This window comes from Heloderma suspectum, chromosome 4 (assembly GCF_057233095.1).
Source record: "Heloderma suspectum isolate Gila_16-S chromosome 4, 16-S_ref, whole genome shotgun sequence".
In the NCBI taxonomy this organism is placed as follows: Eukaryota; Metazoa; Chordata; class Lepidosauria; order Squamata; family Helodermatidae; genus Heloderma; species Heloderma suspectum.
Genome location: NC_139461.1, coordinates 275,001,237 through 275,015,974, shown reverse-complemented (window position 1 = coordinate 275,015,974; position 14,738 = coordinate 275,001,237). Strand labels below are relative to the sequence as shown.

Here is a 14,738-nt window from a genome sequence, read left to right as displayed (position 1 = left end):
AAGAAAAACCTTTTTTCACTTATGTATTTGTGCTATTCTGCTATACTACAGTGCCACCTAGAGGTTATGTGCTGAAAAAGTAGAAAAGGAGATGCTCTTGGTGTAGTGCTCGGATCTCAGTTTCTGTGATGAAACCGAAAGTAAATACAGCGCATTAACAGCCTGTGTAGAAAAGCTCATAATGATGACACAATGGTTTAATATTACCCAAACTGGTATTCTGGAGAGAACGGAGCATAATATTCTGGGGACAATATATTTCTGTAGTAAAAAAAATCCAAATATTCCATCTCCCTATCCCTGTTACTTTAATAGAGCATCCCCAGTTTATCTGGGGATGCTCTTATCATCTAGCTTATCCCCCACAATCCATCCATAGCACAACTCAACCATTGGCTGCAGAAAGATTCAGATCTCCTCAAACCTAGTCAAGGCTGTGGGCAGCTACACCAAATCCAGAATCCAAATGTCAATGGCTCAAGGTGGAGGAGCTGGGACTATATTGCTCCTGTTGACCCCACAAAGACAGGAGGCCAAGTTCCTAGGGCTGGATACAGATTATGTTACTTGCACTTAGGTTTGATTGAAATGGATGGCACTTAAGTTAACTCATAACTAATTATTCCACTGATTTCAGTGGCACCTAGGTGCAATTAACTGAGTCTGGATCCAACCAGACTCCAGAACCATTTTTTTTTTTACTCCAGACCCAAACAATTGTTGTTGCTTGTTTATTACCTATTTATTCACTCTATACTACCCCACCTTTCAGACAATTATTGTCTTTCAAGGGGCCCCCATCAATAAAAAGAGAGGCAGGCCCTGCTGTGAGGTTTACAAACTAAAAATCCGGAGTCCATGGCGGAATGGACTGCTCCCTCCTGCCACCCTGTGAAGCCTGGTCAGGATGGACCCTACCTGGAGCTGGCTGGTCCGGGTCTGTTCTCCTCGTTCCACAACCGGCCGCTGCCGGGCTGCGGCCGCAAATGGCATCCGGCGTAGCGGATGCCATTTGCATCCCTGCCCTTTGCCGTGATTGGCTATGTAAATATTTACGTAGCCTATCATGGCAAAGAGCAGGGATGCAAGTGGTGTAGGGGATGCCATTTGCATCCATGCCCTTTGCCGTAATTGGCTATGTAAATATTTACGTAGCCAATCATGGCAAAGGGCAGGGATGCAAATGGCGTCCCCTTTGCCGGACACCATTTGTGGCTGCAGCCCGGCAGCGGATGGAAGTCCAGCTGCGGGTCAGATTGGACAGATTGCCTCTCCCCCCCAGCGGACCTCAGAATGGAATGGTAAGCGGGGTTCATACACCCCTATTTCCAGGTATTCTCTAATTCAGACAAGGACCAGACCCAGACAAGAACCAGACCCCAATTTTGCAGTTTCATAGTTCTTTAGATCATACTCTGGGGCAATCCAGAGGTTTCATATTGTCCGCCAATCAGAGGGGTGAATGTTGCTCATATCTGTTCTCTTGTTTGCCTGAGGACAGCTCACTGGACTAGGTCCTTCAGGCTTCGGGATCTCTGACAGTATATTCTATCTTGTCTAAGATATTTGGAGACTTCTGCACAGCCTCAAGATGAGTCCCCAGACACCATTTGCAGCTCACTCACTACACACTTAACATCTGGTGCAGGGAACTGGTGCTGTGCAGGGAATTCATTTGTCTTCCACTGCAATCTCATTCATAAGGTAATAGATGGAGTTGTTCTTAAAAGACGTAATTCATGAAGGATTATTTGGATAAATGTATACTGGCAATTTTGGAAAATGACACCATTTACATGCTGAATCTGTTGCTTCTTGTAGGATATGTGAAAATAAATAAAACATCCATTCTCTCTGTATGTTTAGGATACAATCCAGCAAGCACTGCTGCTGTGCCATTCTTCATGCATTTTTTAAAGGGCTGGCATAAGGTCCTCATGTCGAGCCTCTTTGAGATGAATGGAAAAGAGGCTGCATTGCAGCAGCAATTGTTAAACGGTCATGTCTGGGCAGTCCGTTTTTATGAGGTAGCTTCAGCAATTGCTGGGCAAGCAAAGGCAAGCACTGTTGCAGATGAAACAGCACCATGTGCCATGTAAGGAGAGCAGGACAGATGCCTTCAGACATAGGAAGAGGTAGGCGATCTTACCCATGGTTCATTCTCCCTGTCTTTAATCTGAGCTAATCTGTGATCTGTGATAATCTGATGATGTTTAACCTGGGTTCGAATTTGCAGTGTTGCAACTCAGTAAATCAGAGGATAAAGCAAAACCATTGCCAAGAACCACAAACTCGAGTTTGTAACAAACCCATTCATCAGTTTACTGATACATAGTGCTTCACACAGAAAATAATATCTTTACATACAAAATAATAACTTGAAGAAAAACACAGCAACGTGAGTATTCAGAGAATAATATAAATAGTTTGAAGAATGGCATTGGCCATGACTCAAAGCAAGACTCTTAAGACTGCTGTTTCCTACTGCTGCTTTCTCCACCACATTTAGTTTCAAGGATTCTTAACAATCCTTAGTTTCCTAGCCACTCTAAATTACCTGGCACTTTAGATGAAGTTCAAAGTTTCCCATCTAGTGGATTCAAGGGTCTTTTCATCTCCAGCAAAGCTGGAACAACAGGAAGGAAGGGAGGGAGGGAGTGGGGTAGGAGGGAGGGGGGGGGGACATTAAGAAGGAAAAAATAAATAAAATGAAATGAGAGGAGGAATGAGATGATAAAGGAGGTGCAGTGTGAGCCTGTCCCTCAACACCCTTTTATACTGATCAGATATGGGACCAGATCTTTTCATCAATTGCATCTTCTTTCATCATAGCCTAAAATCTATCTAGGGGAAAATGCAACTGGAACCCCTGCTTTTTGGTAGGTCCTTACTCAGGTCACTTTGATACATGCCAGCATATTCTTCAAAACAATCCCAGGGCACAGTAGGGCTCAGATTAATGCTAACCATTTATTTTAAAACACTCCAGCATTATCTTTCCTGCTTCTCTTAGTCATTTAAATTACGAATCCAAGGCAAACCATTCAACATCACAGTAATTCAAGTCTATGCCCCAACCACTGATGCCGAAGAAGCTGAGGTTGATCGGTTCTATGAAGACCTACAACACCTTCTAGAACTAACACCAAAAAAAGATGTCCTCTTCATCATAGGGGATTGGAATGCTAAAGTAGGAAGTCAAGAAATCACCGGGATAACAGGCAGGCATGGCCTTGGTGCACAAAATGAAGCAGGACAAAAGCTAATAGAGTTTTGCCAGGAGAACACGCTGATCATAGCAAACACTCTTTTCCAACAGCACAAGAGGCGACTCTACACATGGACATCACCAGATGGTCAATATCGAAATCAGATTGATTATGTCCTTTGCAGTCAAAGATGGAGAAGCTCTATACAGTCAGTAAAAACAAGACCTGGAGCTGACTGTGGCTCAGATCATGGGCTTCTTGTTGCAAAATTTCAGCTTAAATTGAAGAACGTAGGGAAAACCACTAAAGCATTCAGGTATGACCTAAATCATATCCCTGATGAATATACAGTGGAGGTGAGGAATAGATTTCAGGGATTAGACCTGATAGACAGAGTGCCTGAGGAACTATGGACGGAGGTCCGTAACATTGTTCAGGAGGCAGCAACAAAATCCATCCCAAAGAAAAAGAAATGCAAGAAAGCCAAGTGGCTGTCTGATGAGGCTTTACAAGTAGCTCACGAAAGAAGGGAAGCGAAAAGCAAGGGTGAAAGGGGAAGATATATCCAACTGAATGCAGAGTTCCAGAGGATAGCAAGGAGAGACAAGAAGGCCTTCTTAAATGAACAATGCAAAGAAATCGAGGAAAACAACAGAATGGGAAAGACTAGAGATCTCTTCAAGAAAATTGGAGATCTCAAGGGAACGTTTTGTGCAAAGACGGGCATGATCAAGGACAAAGAAGGCAGGGACCTAACAGAAGCAGATGAGATTAAGAAGAGGTGGCAAGAATACACAGAAGAACTATACAGGAAAGATCTGAATGTCCCTGATAGCCATGATAGTGTGGCCACTGAACTTGAGCCGGACATCCTCGAGAGTGAAGTCAAGTGGGCCTTAGGAAGCATTAGTAACAACAAAGCTAGTGGAGATGACAGTATTCCAGCTGAGCTATTTAAAATCCTAAAAGATGATGCTGTTAAAGTGCTGCATTCAATATGCCAACAAATTTGGAACATTCAACAATGGCCGCAAGACTGGAAAAGGTCAGTTTACATTCCAATTCCAAAGAAGGGCAATGCTAAAGAGTGTTCAAACTACCGCACAATTGCACTCATTTCACATGCCAGCAAGGTGATGCTCAAAATCCTACAAGCTAGGCTTCACCAGTATGTGAACCGAGAACTACCAAAAGTACAAGCTGGGTTTCGAAGAGGCAGAGGAACTAGAGATCAAATCGCCAACATTTGCTGGATCATGGAGAAAGCAAGAGAATTCCAGAAAAACGTCTATTTCTGCTTCATTGACTACGCTAAAGCCTTTGATTGTGTGGATCACAACAAATTGTGGCAAATTCTTAAAGTGATGGGAGTACCAGACCACCTTACCTGTCTCCTGAGAAACCTGTACGAGGGTCAAGAAGCAACAGTAAGAACCAGACATGGAACAACCGAGTGGTTCAAAATTGGGAAAGGAGTACGACAAGGCTGCATATTGTCACCCTGCTTATTTAACTTATATGCAGAGTACATCATGAGAAACGCCGAGTTGGATGAATCACAGGTCGGAATTAAGATTGCCGGGAGAATTATCAACAACCTCCGATATGCAGACGATACCACCCTAATGGCAGAAAGCGAAGAGGATCTCAAGAGCCTCTTGTTGAGGGTGAAAGAGGAGAGTGCAAAAGCTGGTTCAAAACTCAACATTAAAAAAACTAAGATCATGGCATCTGGCCCCATCCCTTCCTGGCATATAGAAGGGGAAGAAATGGAAGCAGTGACAGATTTCACTTTCTTGGGCTCCAAGATCACCGCAGACGGTGACTGTAGCCATGAAATTAAAAGACGCTTGCTCCTTGGGAGGAAAGCTATGGCAAACCTAGACAGCATAGTAAGAAGCAGAGACATCACCTTACCGACAAAAGTCCGTCTAATCAAAGCTATGGTTTTCCCAGTAGTAATGTATGGCTGTGAGAGCTGGACTATAAGGAAGGCTGAGTGCCGAAGAATTGATGCTTTCGAACTGTGGTGCTGGAGAAGACTCTTACGTGTCCCCTGGACTGCAAGGAGGTAAAATCAGTCCATCCTAAAGGAAATCAACCCTGAGTGCTCATTGGAAGGACAGATAATGAAGCTGAAGCTCCAATATTTTGGCCACCTAATGCGAAGAGAAAACTCTCTGGAAAAGACCCTGATGCTGGGAAAGATTGAAGGCAAAAGGAGAAGGGGACGGCAGAGGATGTGATGGCTAGATAGCATCACGGATGCAATGAATATGAACTTGAGCACGCTCCAGGAGAGAGCGTGTCACGAAGAGTCGGACACGACTGAACGACTGAACAACAACAACATGCAGCACTACACCAGAAGCCTTCCTAAATGTTTGAATTGGCTCTGTGTTTCTATGTTGTTGTTGTTGTTCAGTCGTTCAGTCGTGTCCGACTCTTCGTGACCCCATGGACCATAGCACACCAGGCCTTCCTGTCCTGCGCTCTCTCCCGGAGCATGCTCAAGTTCATATTCATTGCATCCGTGATGCTATCTAGCCATCTCATCCTCTGCCGTCCCCTTCTCCTTTTGCCTTCAGTCTTTCCCAGCATCAGGGTCTTTTCCAGGGAGTTTTCTCTTCGCATTAGGTGGCCAAAATATTGGAGCTTCAGCTTCATTATCTGTCCTTCCAATGAGCACTCAGGGTTGATTTCCTTTAGGATGGACTGATTTGACCTCCTTGCAGTCCAGGGCACTCGTAAGAGTCTTCTCCAGCACCACAGTTCGAAAGCATCAATTCTTCGGCGCTCAGCCTTCCTTATAGTCCAGCTCTCACAGCCATACATTGCTACTGGGAAAACCATAGCTTTGATTAGACGGACCTCTGTCAGCAAGGTGATGTCTCTGCTTCTTACTATGCTGTCTAGGTTGGCCATAGCTTTCCTCCCAAGGAGCAAGCGTCTTTTAATTTCATGGCTACAGTCACCGTCTGCGGTGATCTTGGAGCCCAAGAAAGTAAAATCTGTCACTGCTTCCATTTCTTCCCCTTCTATATGCCAGGAAGTGATGGGGCCAGATGCCATGATCTTAGTTTTTTTAATGTTGAGTTTTGAACCAGCTTTTGCACTCTCCTCTTTCACCCTCAACAAGAGGCTCTTGAGATCCTCTTCGCTTTCTGCCATTAGGGTGGTATCGTCTGCATATCGGAGGTTGTTGATAATTCTCCCAGCAATCTTAATTCCGACCTCTGATTCATCCAACCCGGCATTTCTCATGATGTACTCTGCATATAAGTTAAATAAGCAGGGTGACAATATGCAGCCTTGTCGTACTCCTTTCCCAATTTTGAACCACTCGGTTGTTCCATGTCTGGTTCTTACTGTTGCTTCTTGACCCTCGTACAGGTTTCTCAGGAGACAGGTAAAGTGGTCTGGTACTCCCATCACTTTCAGAATTTGCCACAGTTTGTTGTGATCCACACAATCAAAGGCTTTCGCGTAGTCAATGAAGCAGAAATAAACGTTTTTCTGGAATTCTCTTGCTTTCTCCATGATGCAGCGAATGTTGGCAATTTGATCTCTAGTTCCTCTGCCTCTTCTCAACCCAGCGTGTACTTCCGGTAGTTCTCGGTTCGCATACTGCTGAAGCCTAGCTTGTAGGATTTTGAGCATCACCTTGCTGGCATGTGAAATGAGCGCAACTGTGCGGTAGTTTGAACACTCTTTGGCGTTGCCCTTCTTTGGAATTGGAATGTAAACTGACCTTTTCCAGTCTTGTGGCCACTGTTGAGTGTTCCAGATTTGTTGGCATATTGAATCCAGCACTTTAACAGCATCATCTTTTAGGATTTTAAATAGCTCGGCTGGAATACTGTCATCTCCGCTAGCTTTGTTGTTACTAATGCTTCCTAAGGCCCACTTGACTTCACTCTCTAGGATGTCCGGCTCAAGTTCAAGGAGCGCACTATCATGGCTATCAGGGACATTCAGATCTTTCCTGTATAGTTCTTCTGTGTATTCTTGCCACCTCTTCTTAATCTCATCTGCTTCTGTTAGGTCCCTGCCTTCTTTGTCCTTGATCATGCCCGTCTTTGCACAAAACGTTCCCTTGAGATCTCCAATTTTCTTGAAGAGATCTCTAGTCTTTCCCATTCTGTTGTTTTCCTCGATTTCTTTGCATTGTTCATTTAAGAAGGCCTTCTTGTCTCTCCTTGCTATTCTCTGGAACTCTGCATTCAGTTGGCTATATCTTCCCCTTTCTCCCTTGCTTTTCGCTTCCCTTCTTTCGTGAGCTACTTGTAAAGCCTCATCAGACAGCCACTTGGCTTTCTTGCATTTCTTTTTCTTTGGGATGGATTTTGTTGCTGCCTCCTGAACAATGTTACGGACCTCCGTCCATAGTTCCTCAGGCACTCTGTCTATCAGGTCTAATCCCTGAAATCTATTCCTCACCTCCACTGTATATTCATCAGGGATATGATTTAGGTCATACCTGAACGGTTTAGTGGTTTTCCCGACATTCTTCAATTTAAGCCGAAATTTTGCAAGAAGCAGCTCATGATCTGAGCCACAGTCAGCTCCAGGTCTTGTTTTTACTGACTGTATGGAGCTTCTCCATCTTTGGTTGCAAAGGACATAATCAATCTGATTTCGATATTGACCATCTGGTGACGTCCATGTGTAGAGTCGCCTCTTGTGCTGTTGGAAAAGAGTGTTTGCTATGATCAGCATGTTCTCTTGGCAAAACTCTATTAGCTTTTGTCCTGCTTCATTTTGTACACCAAGGCCATGCCTGCCTGTTATCCCGGTGATTTCTTGACTTCCTACTTTAGCATTCCAATCCCCTATGATGAAGAGGACATCTTTTTTTGGTGTTAGTTCTAGAAGGTGTTGTAGGTCTTCATAGAACCGATCAACCTCAGCTTCTTCGGCCTCAGTGGTTGGGGCATAGACTTGAATTACTGTGATGTTGAATGGTTTGCCTTGGATTTGTACTGAGATCATTCTATCATTTTTAAGATTGTACCCCAGTACTGCTTTTCCCACCCTTTTGTTGACTATGAGTGCTACTCCATTTCTTCTAAGGGATTCTTGCCCATAATAGTAGATATGATGGTCACCTGAATTAAATTCACCCATGCCTGTCCATTTTAGTTCGCTGATTCCCAAGATGTCGATGTTCAATCTTGCCATCTCATGTTTGACCACCTCCAGCTTACCTTGATTCATTGATCTGACATTCCAGGTTCCTAAACAATATTGTTCTTTACAGCATCGGATTTTCTTTTCACCACCAGACACATCCACAGCTGAGTGTCCTTTCAGGTTTGGCCCAGCCGTTTCACTCTTTCTGGCGCTACTTGGAAATACCCTCTGCTCTTCCCCAGTAGCATATTGGACACCTTCCGACCTGAGGGGCTCATCTTCCGGCGTCATCTCTTTTAGTCTTGTGATACGTTCCATGGGGTTTTCTTGGCAAGAATACTGGAGTGGGTTGCCATTTCCTTCTCCAGTGGACCACATTTTGTCAGAACTCTCTGCCATGACCTGTCCGTCTTGGGTGGCCCTGCACGGCATAGCTTATGGCTTCACTGAGTTACGCAAGCCCCTTCGCCACAACAAGGCAGTGATCCATGAAGGGGGTGTTTCTATGTAGTTATGTATTATTTATCATCAACAGGGGTTCCACCTGAAAGGTAGCCTATAAATAATTTTAGATAGATAGATAGATAGATAGATAGATAGATAGATAGATAGATAGATGATTATGAGTAATTAGTATTATTTTCATCTTTATCTTGCCTTTCCTCCAAGAACTTTACGTGGGCTTCCCCCTGTAAACCTGTAGGCTAGACTCAGACATAGTGATTTGTTTGTTTGTTTATTAATTAAATACATATACCACCCAATTGGCAGATGCCCTAAAACCTCCCCAACAACAATAAAATAACAACCAAAACAATAAATACAACAATGAAGAAATGAAAGTATTAAAACATTAAAAATATGTTTAAAATATTAAAGAGCCAGCTGTAAGGTTAATAATCAGAGAGCACCAGATTAGAAATTAAATGCTGCTGGAAGAAGAAGGTCTCAACCTGGCATCGAAACACATGCAATCAAGACACGAGGTGGCTAGCCCTGGCAAGAGCATTCCACAGATTGGGGGCGGGGGTATAAAGAAGGTTCTTTTCCTGGTAGTGATTGGCCTAAGCTTACTCCCAAGGCATTTCATTCATGGATTTGAATCTATGTCTCCCTGATCAAAGTCTGATGCTCTAACCACTATACATGACTGTCTCAAAATGTCAGCCTCACCCACCAGAGATAACAATCTTCTTTTTTATATATGATCACTTATCCCAGAAGCAGTTCAGAAGCCCCGTGGTTTTGCAACAAGTGGTTAACTACCTTTCCAGTCATTACATCTGATTCAATGTGTCAATTAATCAGAGACTGGAAAAAAGTTCAAGGTTTGTTTATCTCCAAATAATATATTATGTAAACAGGTTTGTAACCATTACACATTCTAATTGAAATCCAAACCTTGTTAGATGTCAATCATGCTTCAGAGATGCTTTCTTCCCTGTAGCCTAGAAAATAACTTAATAAACTAAATTCTCACATTCTTGTTTTAGACGCTCTCAGACAAGTGGAAGTAATACATGAATTAATTCTTTGTTATTGACATTCTGATATTTCATTTATGTCAGCACATTTCAGTTTCTTCTGTTACATTATTTTCTGAAGTATCCATCCAGGAACTCTTTCTTCATAGACCTTTTCATTTGTATAATGAACGGAACATAGTACATACACATACACTTCTTCTCAGTGTCTGATAACTGGCTTGTGAGTTTCCTGCCTGTTTCACAGTCATATACAGCCTGTGATCTGTAAAGGGCTGACACTAATGTGATGAAAGCCACTTTCCCTGGATGTTCCAGTTGTTGTGTTCATGGGATACTGGTCAGGGAAGAGAGCAGGAGTTGTCACTGATACGGCTTGTCAGGACTTCAGAGACAGTGATTCAATTGCCTGATTTGTGGAAGGGAAGCATTTTCAGATAAATGTTTATGTCATTCAGAAGACAGCTCAACAGACTGGCAGCCTACAAGTCAAGCTCTAGCATGTTAGATGCTTTAATCTTTTTGATCATTTGATTTTTTTTTTTTTTCCATAGCAGGACTACTGTTCCTTCAAACAGTATGGAAAATCAACAAAATGTCTATAGGTTGAGTTTCAGTTTAACATTTTGGGGGCGGGGAGTTGAAGGTCTAACTTGCTAGCAGCCTTGAACACTATTTTAGTGGAAAGGCAAGCTATACATTAAATAAATAAGTAAATATGTATTGTACCTTCCTTTGAATTAATAGCCAATAATGGCTTAATGGTTAAGACGCTGAACTGCAGACTGGAAGGTCGGCAGGTCAGCAGTTTGAGACCCGAGTGCTGCGTGACGGAGTGAACTCCCATCTTCAGTCCCAGCTTCTGCCAACCTAGCAGTTCGAAAGCAAGAAATTGCAAGTAGATAAATAGTTACCGCCTCGGCGGGAAAGGTAGCAGCGTTCCGTGCACCTCGGTGTTCAGTCATGCCGGCCACATGACCACGGAAGCGTCTTAGGACAGCGCTGGCTCTTTGGCTTAGAAACGGGGATGAGCACCACACCCTAGAGTCGGACACGACTGGTTGGGGACACCTTTACCTTTTTAATGGAATACTACCATTTTAAAAAATGCCTCTCCCTTTGCACAGTATTGTAGTAGTAAATTTTGACGTGTAGGCACTCTTCATGATGGTCCCCATAGCCACACCCCCAAAGAGAGTCCAAAAATTCAGGCACCTGTGTTGATCCATATCAACAAACCAGTTCTAGCAGTTTTCATCTCCACTAGGAGCAGTTTTTTTTGTAAAGTTGTTGTGTCTTAATTGCCTATTCAAGACCAAGTCACTGCAAAATTTTGCATTACAATACGGAACAAGATATTGTTGCTGGGAAAATTCTTTCCCCCCCAGCAATTGTGAGAACTGCAGCTAAGTTCGGAGGGAACAGGGTATTCTGAGGGAGGTGACATGACATTAGCTTCCCTGCTAACTTTTTTTTTTTTTTAAGTGCCAGCGCTACATCCCTGGTTCCACTAAACCACTGCCTTTGTCTGCCCATTTGGAGGAGTCTTGTTTTGAAACTTTGGATTTACCTTTTGTATTGCAGTACAACACCAGAGTGAGGTGAGGGTGGGGGTGGAAGAGGAAAGCTGTTTTAGCATCCATTAACTCCTTTTCCAGAACTATTAACCCCGTACTCTTATATGAAAAATATATAATGCACAAAAAGAATAGTGTGGTTTTGTGCAAATTATGTTATAATTAATTGAATGGTTATTTTAAGAGGCAGTTCAGCACAGTGGGGATGCTAACCTGGCTGTGCTGCACTTGGGTGCCTACAGTGAAGCTGCTGACCATTTTGCCATATGCCTAAGTACAACATCTATCAACCCAGGTCTTGCTGCCCTAAAAGGACCATGGCATGGCCTTCAATTAAGCAATAGTAGAAGCTGTTAAACATGGTTGCAAGGCTTTCTACAGACTAGTGTATGCATGAGATGTAGTGTATATCTTTGGTGTATAGAACACCCCCTCCCCACTGTTAAATTCAGAGGGATAGACATTTGAATCTCCCTTGTTTTGAGATGTCAATCTGACATATTTATAATGGCTAGGCTATAGAAGCATTTGCAGGAAGGAATGGAAGCTTTTGCACAACTTGCTCCATGGAGGGTTTTTTTTTCAATACTTAGTTCAATCCATTGATTCTCCTCCATGCTGGCAAAACAGGTTACCATTTTGGCTGGTATGTCAAGTGCATGAAGGATACTGACCTCTGCCAAACCATTCCCTTTTAAACATACAAGTCCAGGCCAGTGTTTCAGGACCCCCTGTGTCATCTACAGGGCAACAGGATCACTTGGAATTGCTTTGCTGCAGATGTGCCTTTGAAGCTCAAGTATTCCATTCTGTATGGACCATTCCAATCAAAACAGTATTGTTTGTTTCCTGAAAAGAAAACTAAGCTTGCCAGATGGAGCCATTTGTCATGTTTTTTTAAAAAAAAGAAATGGAAGCATCAGGGCATCTAACCACTCATTGCCAGAACTAATTCAAACTGAATTTAATAAGCAGTTCTCACCTTTGTTTACAGCCTTTTTAAAAGCATCAATAGTGGTTTGCCCCAGCAGTCCAGAGTGCTCATTATTAAGGACTCGTTCGTTTTAGATCAGCATTTCCCACTGAGAAATCTGATGGATTCCTGGTGCCAAGCAATTCATGTAGCTGTGTTCTATTAGCAAATCCAGAAGACTACCATTACTCAAGAGTATATGGACAGAAATGCCGTAGTCATTGTTCTATGAGGTGTAAAGGTACATAAAATTAAAGTCCACCTGGCCACCTACTATGAAATAGTGCTAGTTGTATGATTTTGTGTGTGTTATGATATGTGTAATATCCTCCCACTCTCCCTCTTTCCTTAATGACATACCAGTACAGTGTTTTCTATTTCAGTGTTTTGCACTAACCTTGAACCACTGAAAACAGGAAAGTAGCTTCCTTTTCTCACCCACTGAAAATACAGGGCCTGCCAGGCAGATTACAGCACACTAGTCCTGTCATTGTTCGTGCCTTTAATGAGTCTAGTCAGTTATAGGCAAAAGAATGGCATAGGCTGACATGACCTGTGTTGTGATTGGATCACAACACAGTTGTGATTGGATCTATATCCATTCCCTCTTAAAACAGCCACACATTAATACCCTAAGGCCATAGTAATGTGCACACTCTTCTGGGAGTAAGTCCCATTGACCTCACAGGGGCTTAAGTCAGAGTAAATGTACACATCATTGGGCTACATTTATAAAAACTGATGTTGCACCATCATATGAGTTGTTCTTGAGAACATAAATATTCCTAGAAAATGGTTGATGAAGACTAGTTTTTGTTACTAATTAGCTGGCTGTGCAGTAAAGGAGGAAATGCTTGTTCACATGAGATCCCTACTGTGTCCATAGTTAATGATTTCTGTACAGGAGGTTGGGAAACCCATTTGCTAGTATTTGTTATGGTGATAGGTAATTACTGCCCAAGGTTCACCTGACTTGTCAGTGAATATGTCATGGTGTACCTGTGGATAATCATAGATAGTTACATAGTAACTGAAACTATTACAAAATGTACAAGTGTTGATATCTGAAAGCTATTTTGCACATTATGATCATGACTTCCACGAGAAAATAACAAAGTAGGAAGGAATTATAACATAATGGGCTACACTGGCATCAGATATGGGTATATTGTCTTTTTTATTTCCAAATTCTGTGCTATGTGCTATGCATGCTAAGTGCTATGCATGCATAGTATGTCACAGCTTTCAGCACCATCAGTTCATTTTTCTTTTCCCTCTCCTGTATTACTACTGATGAGCACCCATGCATTGATAAAACCCTGGGGGGAATGCTATCTTGAAGTAATTGTATGCACAGTTGTATCAATATTATTTTTGTGTGCATATCTCTCAGTCTAGAGGAGCATATGCAGGAGTAAAGAAATTTTGGTTGCAGAGGTCAACAAATTTTGGATAGCCTTAATGTGCAGCCAAACATTTGTTGCCACTGGGATTCTGCCCACCCATGCCCAGTCCCAAGGATCTCCTCCCTCACCTTGTTCTACATCTCTGAAATGGAGCATGATGAGGTCAGGGGAAAATCTCCCCCTCTTTGCTCCAGCTTCATGCTCCAAGCTGAGAAGGGAGAACAGAAAACAACGCTCCCACCCCAGTAAAAGGGAGAGATGGAGACACAACAGCTTTCTCTGGCTGTGTGTCTGACTGGCACTCCAGGCTTGGAGCACTGGACAGGCACTGATGCAAGCTGACACTTGTTTGACCTCTCCTTTCTAGCACTGGAAGGGAGAGGAGGGAGGCACATCGCCTTTCTCTGCATCTGAGCCTCACAGGTGCTCTGAGCAGCTGTCAAGTGCAAAGGACTCCACCTTACCCCTCTAGCTCTAAGTTGGAGATAGGAGCTGGAGGCTGGTTGTGACTCTGCCCCTGCATATGTTAAGCATAGACCCCAAACAAATCCCAGGCTTTAGCTGAATGTTAGTACCTGTGTTGTGGGGGCATCTCTTCTCTTTAGCTTCAGGACTGAAGGAAGCCTCAGGCTTATCTTGCTCACCATGGATGCTTCCTCTGCTGCCATGGAGAAGGGTATGAACAAGATTATGGAAATGTGAGCATTGTTGTTCAGTCATTCAGTCGTGTCCGACTCTTCGTGACCCCATGGACCACAGCACACCAGGCCTTCCTGTCCTGCGTTCTCTCCCGGAGTGTGCTCAAGTTCATATTCATTGCATCGGTGATACTATCTAGCCATCTCATCCTCTGCCGTCCCCTTCTCCTTTTGCCTTCAATCTTTCCCAGCATCAGGGTCTTTTCCAGAGAGTTTTCTCTTTGCATTAGGTGGCCAAAATATTTAAGCTTCAGCTTC

At 43.1% G+C, this 14,738-nt stretch overlaps 1 protein-coding gene across 1 annotated transcript in view; it reads left to right on the top strand.

Moving 5' to 3' along the window:
- The window catches only part of PTPRT (protein tyrosine phosphatase receptor type T), an 838,546-nt gene that overhangs the window by 674,927 nt on the left and 148,881 nt on the right, over positions 1 to 14,738 (top strand). Inside the window, exon 18 of the mRNA XM_084851682.1 lies at positions 14,388 to 14,480. Within this exon, the coding sequence (XP_084707808.1) occupies positions 14,388 to 14,480 (93 nt within the window). The remainder of the gene's footprint in view (positions 1 to 14,387; positions 14,481 to 14,738) is intronic.